The sequence below is a fragment of the Rhinatrema bivittatum genome, chromosome 4, assembly GCF_901001135.1.
Source record: "Rhinatrema bivittatum chromosome 4, aRhiBiv1.1, whole genome shotgun sequence".
Classification (NCBI taxonomy): domain Eukaryota; kingdom Metazoa; phylum Chordata; class Amphibia; order Gymnophiona; family Rhinatrematidae; genus Rhinatrema; species Rhinatrema bivittatum.
The window spans coordinates 127,627,886-127,634,982 of record NC_042618.1 but is presented as its reverse complement, the minus strand read 5'-3'; the positions used below and the strand labels follow the sequence as shown (position 1 = coordinate 127,634,982).

At 41.2% G+C, this 7,097-nt stretch overlaps 1 protein-coding gene across 2 annotated transcripts in view; it reads right to left on the bottom strand.

Moving 5' to 3' along the window:
- Positions 1-1,175: 1,175 nt before the first annotated feature.
- TMEM121 (transmembrane protein 121) overlaps positions 1,176-7,097 on the bottom strand; it is a 578,648-nt gene continuing 572,726 nt past the window's right edge. For both annotated transcript variants that reach the window (XM_029598836.1, XM_029598837.1), the window contains exon 7: positions 1,176-4,077. In XM_029598836.1, the coding sequence (XP_029454696.1) occupies positions 2,398-3,336 (939 nt within the window). In that variant the 5' untranslated portion in view covers positions 3,337-4,077 and the 3' untranslated portion in view covers positions 1,176-2,397. The remainder of the gene's footprint in view (positions 4,078-7,097) is intronic.

Sequence of the window (7,097 nt, the reverse complement as noted above, 5' to 3'; positions counted from 1 at the left end):
AACCTCACCTCGCGTTACTAGATGGGCCTCCTATAGTAGTATAAATAGCTGCTTACTATGGTGCCACCCCCAGAGTGTCTCTCTCTCTCTCTTTTTTTCTCTCTCTCTCTCTTTCCTCCCCCCCCTTCCACCTACATCTCAGGCCCTTCCCCAGCCTAAAAATGCCCAAAACTGAATTTGCGAAAAAAAATCACAATTTGTGTTATGTGCATATCACACAGCTTAACGCTAATGAAAAAGGTGTAGTTATTTTTGGCGTTATAACTGTGTGATATGCATTATGGCTTCACACTTTTGCAAAGCCAGCCCACTTTTACAAATTTCCCACCCCTGACTCTGCCCCAATGCCTCCCCTTTTAAAAATTAGCATCGCACCATGCATTATGGTGCTTTTCGCATGTAAGGCAATTTTTGCATGTGAAAACGCCCTAACACATGTGAAAACGCCATAACACGAGTTAGAAAATGACCCTATTAGATTGGTCATTGGAAAATTGCCTTCTTATAGTGGATGATGGCAAATTACATGTTAAGTATGTATTTTCTGTCTATTTGGCTTGACATATGTTATAATGATTTGAGCAAATTTATTTGGAAAAGGGGTTTATAAAAATCTTTAAATAAAGTAATCAGTACATAAGGAACTCTTGACTCACCTAGTCTGTCTAGTTGTCCTTGCCTAAAATGTAACTGCAGGCACTACTCATTTTCCATTCATCTGCCTCCATCACACTTGCCACTGCCCTCAAAATACATTAAGCTTTTGTTAAAAACAAAATTGATTTTTTTTCTGTCATATTGCCTTTGAGATGGTCTCAGATGCTTTTAGTTCTCATAAGAGTTCTCCTCTGTTGCAAAGCCAGTATCAAAGGACATTCATGCTGATCAAATTTATGTTACAGGAAAGCAACAATAGCCACAGAGGCAGTAAAAGGGCACAAACTCACATCATAATCCTCTTTCTGCTTTACTTTTGAATACGAAATAGTGTAAGAAGAAGGGACCTGCACAGATTTACAGTAGCCAAATTAAATTAGTTTGCTTTAAGTACAGGAAATTGAAAAGAAAAACAAAAGGAATTACAAAAAAAAAACAACTAACAGAAACCTTCAGGTGTTTCTCAAATTCAATTAGATACAAATAAAATATGAATCAGAAGAGCATATTTGTTTTTAGTTTTTTAAAATTATTTTTATTCAAGCACAACAAGGAGCTTCATATGACTCCTCACCATAAGAAAACATCCAAATAAAAATGTAATTTGTACATTGTAATTTCAAACTGCACTTTTCTGAATCAAGGCAACACTTGTTAGCATTTTTGTGTAAAAACGAAGGAGGTAATTTACTAATTTAATTTAAAAAAATGTTTTACGTGTGTAAATGGGTTTTTGAAAACTGCTACTTTTGCAGGCGTAACTCTTTTGAAATTTCTCAGAATTTTCAAAAGACTGTACATGCGTAAATGGACTTTATGTGGGTAAATGAACTTTTGAAAATTGCTATGATATAAATCCTTTGGAAAATTACCTCCTCTCTCTCTATATTTTGGGCTTCATAAATTAGCCATCTTTATTTGCTGATGCTTGATTAAACTCACTTCACTGTGTTTATACTGTATTTTTCAGCTCACAATGGAGCTGACAGTATTCAGGAGAGTTCTATGGTGCTGCCCTGTATTTTGTTGCCATAAGCACGAAATTCACTAGGTAGCCTTACAAGAAATAGAAAGATTGTGCTGAGCGACTGGACACGAGTGACATTTTTAATGTACTAACTTTAAATAAATATAAATTTACCCATCAAGTACTAATCCAAAGGGAGCTGGCTTAGTGCAGTTGAAGGCATGGATGTCCACTCATAGTAAATCTTGGCTAAATGATTCTAGCTAATAAAAGTACTATCAGTGGATTACAAAAGAAAGCTGTGTGACCTCTATAGTAAATTAATCAACATTGTTTTATTTAAGAAATTACAAACTGATTTTCTTTCTAATATCCATGTCTTCAGATTTGATTGGGTTGACAGGACAGAAAACAACACTGAAAACAAAATCATCTTTTTTATCTTGCAACACAGTTAAGTTTCTTGAGAACTGAAAGGGCAATACCTCAGTAACAGGAAAGTTCAAAGGAAGGGAAGGACTTAGTTCAATAATTTTTATTTTTTTTACATTTTTTTTTTGGTTTTCTGGAGGATGCCAAAGGTTATACCTGAGATGAAGAAGATTAGGGAGACTCCATCATTTTATTAAAATATATTTTGTGCCTTGGAAAACTCTCATTAGTGAGACATCATCCCCCATTATCTATATATCCCTTGCTTTTTCCCATGAGAGAGCAATGTCCTACCAAGACAGACCAAGTGAACACCAATGAGCCAATGAGTTGTTATGCTGTCATGTATCTATAATCTCCCTGGAAGGAGATTGCTCTTGAGAAACTCCTTGTGTACTGTGGATAGTCTGATTGTGAGAAATAGAATTCTGTTGGAGTTCTAGAGCAATGGCATTCTGGGGAAACTCTTTTACTTGTTTTTTATATTCCAGGAAAGTGCATGCCTTGGTTGCAATAGCAATGATATTCTTGCCAATAAAAATTGTTGAAACCCTACTGTCTTGAAACAAGACCATGTTAATCGCCCGGATAAATATTGTGACAATGTTGATTGTGACCAGGCTTAAAACTGGATACAGCATCATCTTCTGTGGAGCTATATGTTCTCCTTGCATGCTAATCTCACTCAAGGAAACACAAGGGAGAATCAAGAGAAGAATGTAACAGTAGAAAAACATAAGACCTTCAGCCCAGATTGGCAGACCAGTTTTGTGTGGCTCCCACAAGTTTGCTTGAATGTCCAAAATATCTAGTAGATCCAGTGCCACCCAAAAAAGGCGACCTCGTAAATCTTCTTTCTTTCTGAACGTTCTTACATATTCCATACTGTCCAGTGCTACCAGAACTAAATAAAGTCCTGGCACACAAATGGATAACAGCAAGGTCAAAGCTTTTCTTGCAACAGTGTCTAAATTCTTTTTATCAGCTTTGTAATTTTGAAATATAAAATACAGCTTGATTTCCAGCACAAATATGTATAAAAACCACAAGATCATAGCGTATCCTCTTTTAGCAGTCTTCACTTCAGCACCGACCCACACAGCCACATATCTGAGCACAATTAAAAAGCAGATGTCTCCCACCAGTACAATAATGCAGACTCCAATTTTCCGTGGTCCTTGGTTTTGCTCAACCAGGTAAGCATCCATGAAGGCCATGCTTGTCATGATGACAATCGTAGTAAGACACACATGGCGTTTGTCTGGTGGTGGCAGCACCATGTTGAGAATGAATGTCCACACTTTCCCTCCGTGTCCTTTAATGATGGATTACTTAGCACTGAGGTAAAGCTGTTGACTTGGTAATTGAAGACTTCAGGTTAAAACTCTTACGTTTGCCACTTATTAGCCTAACATCACTAGGAAACCATAGAACACTTGTATGAAAATGTGCTTGTGATGGCAGTACATAGTATCCCATCAGAATTCAATCCATAATTTGCAAAGCTGAGAAAGCTGAGCATACTGTGCCCTTAGTTTTCCCCACGCTGGACTCTTTCCTTAGTACTTTCATATAAATCCCCCAAAACATTTATGCTCTTCATTTCCATTTAACTGCAGCAGGATTCATTAACTAAGACTGAAGATGCTTCAAAAGATTCTTCTTTGCTTCTTCACTTTAGAAAGAAAAATAGCCTCTCTTATTGTATGAGGGAACAATTCAGTGAATTTAATGTGGCTTTTGGCAAGGAGCCAGTCATTTTAATGTAGATCCAGAAAAGTTAGGTTAATTGCAGGTCAAGTCTCTGGTTCTCTTTGTGACATACAATTCAAGAATGAAACAGAATAGATGCACTGCTGTAACCATTATTGTTTGCTTTTAGAAATTTTGTTGTAATTTCATCTTCTTGCATTTCTCTGTTTATTTATTTGTTGTTGTAGTACCTTTCATTTTCATTCCAAAAGTTTACTATGTTCTTCTTTTTAATCCATTTGATTTCTCTTGGTCACTGAGTTTGAGTTCTAAAAAAAGACAAAGGAGAATGTGTATGAGGACTTTGCCAGTTTACACCTGTCCAATATGTAATGCTACATTGCATCTTGTTCTTCTGCACATATAATTCAAGCAAAAAATAAACAACTTAGCAGGTTTTGTATAGGTAGTCACTATGAGCTGCCTAATGATTATCCTCCTTTTAATGTGTTCAATTCACAAGTTGTCTCAATGTCCCTTGAGTTACAGTATTACTATAGTAATAATGTTTTCATAACATAGGGTTGGAACCGTTGTTAATCTATGATGGCTGTTTATCCTTTCAAATGACATGTCATCTTCTGATATCATAGGCTATTAATCCAGAAATTATTCATGTCATATCTAAAGGATATAATTTCCAAGTAAGGATAAAACAGTATTAGATAAAGACTGACACAAGTCGATAATTTATTTATTGCATTTGTTTATATTTTTTATAAATTTTCTTGTCATAGAAATGTACTTATATTTTAAACAAATCAGGTTAATATAGAAATGGAGGATAACTTTAAAAGAAGAGCATGTGAGTCCATAAATGGATGCATTTGGGCTTGTTTGCACATGTGTATGAATTTTATAATGAGCTCGTGTAAATAAACACAAAATATAAAATAGGCATAAGTCATATGTGTATGTTGTGCGTGAACATTGCAATTTGCTTGTGAATCATACATGCGCACACTTTTCCAAGTCGCGCTACTTCCGGTTTTTCCAGAGTAGGCTCATTCAGCAATGCATCTAGCAGCGTGCTAGCCCAATTTCACACTAGGGACATGTCATGACTATCATCCCTGGTGATGACAAAAGAGGACATACTGTTCCCCATAAGGGGATTAAGCTAGAACCTTCAGAATGATGAATCAGGCCTATAAAGGCTTGCAATGGGAGTTCATAGAGAGCCTCCTACCCACGTGGGATTAATAGATTATGGGATAGATTTTAAAAGCCCTGCGCGCCAGCGCGCCTATTTTACATAGGCCGCTGGCGCGCGCAAAGCCCCAGGATGCACGTAAGTCCCGGGCTTCGTAAAAGGGGTGAGAGGGGTTATGTCTGGGGGCGTGTTGGCAGGCCGGGGATGTGTCCGGGGGCGTGTCCGGGGTCAGGGAGAGGTCCGGGGTGGGTCCGGGGGTGTGGCGACGGTTTGGGAGCGGGCCGGGAGGGCGGTCCCGAGTCCCCCAGCACTGCGGCCTGTGCCGGGGATGCCGAGGCGGCGCGCGCATTTTACGCCTGCCTCAAGCAGGCGTAACTTGCACAACAAAGGTTGGGGGGGGATTTAGGTAGGGTGAGGGGGTGGGTTAGATAGGGGAAGGGAGGGGAAGGTGGGGGGACGTGGAAGGAAAGTTCCCTCTGAGGCCGCTTCGATTTCGGAGCGGCCTCGGAGGGAACGGAGGCAGGCTGCGCGGCTCGGTGCGTGCAGGCTGCCAATTTTGCGCAGCCTTGTGCCCACCGACCCTGGATTTTATAAGATACGCACGGCTACACGCGTATCTTCTAAAATCCGGTGTACTTTTGTTTGCGCCGGTTGCGCGAAGAAAAGTAGCGGTAGGGGTTACTTGGAGAGTATAAGTGGCACTAGAGGTACATGAATGAGGATGGGGATTATTAAGGGTATATAGAGGGTTCATTAGAGGGACATTAGAGGTGTCTGGATGGGGGTGTAAAGGTTGTGTAGAGAGGTCACTAGGAGGCACTAGAAGTATAGGGATGGGGTAAGGACTGTTAAGAGTGTGCAGAGCAATCACCAGAGTAGGGCACTAGGGGTGTGGGGATGGGTTGGGGACTTTTAAGGGAGGATAGGGGGTTCACTAGGGGAGGCACTAGGAGGATGGGGATGGGGTGGTGACTGTTAAAGTTGTGTAGGGGGAGCAATAAGGGTGGGGACTTTTAAGAGTATGCATGGAGGGGACATTAGGAAAAGCACTGGGGCAGATTTTTAAAAAGTACACCCGCACGTACTTTTGTTCGCGCACCCGGCACAAACAAGAGTGCGCCGGATTTTAATAGATATGCGCGTAGCCGCATGTATCTTTTAAAATCCGGGGTCAGCGTGCGCAAGGCTGCGCAAAATCGGCAGCCTGCGTGTGCCGAGCCGCGTAGCCTCGGAGGGAACTTTCTTTCCGGCGCCCCCACCTTCCCCTCCTTTCCCCTACCTAACCCACCCCCCAGCCCTATCTAAACCCCCCCCCCAACCTTTATATAAAAGTTACGCCTGCCTGAGGCCTGGGAGCAGTTTCGTAGGCCTCGGCCACGCCCCTGAAACGCCCCCTGGCTGGAACCACGCCCGCGGCCCCACCCCTGGAACGCCCCCGATGACACGCTTCTGCGACACGCCCCCCGACATGCCCCCCCCAGGAAAGCCCCGGGACTTACGCGCGCCACCGAGCCTATGCAACATAGGCTCATCAAGCGCAGGGGGTGGAAGGGGCAGCTTTTCAGGGGTTACGCGCGTATCTTACGCACATACCCCTTTGAAAATCTGCCCCACCATGTGGCCTATAGATAGGGCAAGAGGCAAGCTATAAATATGTATGGATATTGTAACAGAATGACATTCCATTAATAGCATGATAAATGTACATGTGTTTCAAAATTTATAGAATGCAGAAAAAAATTGTTCATAAGGATAACAAGGGATGAATTCAAGCAATATTCAAAAGTACTATAAAGATCCAATTTTGAGGTAGAACTTCCTTAGAGACATGTAATAGATTTAATGGTGGCCCCAGTAGCAGAGAAATCCACTGTCCTTCCAGAAGGAGGAGATTTGGCCCTGTCATACAATTCCAGTTACTCCTAAAGTTGTGCACTCTCTGTAGACCCAGAGTTATCCCTTGAAAAGGATATTTTAACTGGCTAGACTGGCAAGCTAGCTCCCTCATGAAAATGAGTATTGTTATGGTTCATGGATTGTCCCTATTCTCTTGTTCTTTCAAGCCTGGTAGCAGGACATCAGTTCTAGGTGCATTAAAGAACCATTCCACTAACTCCAGACTTCAGTTGAAAACAT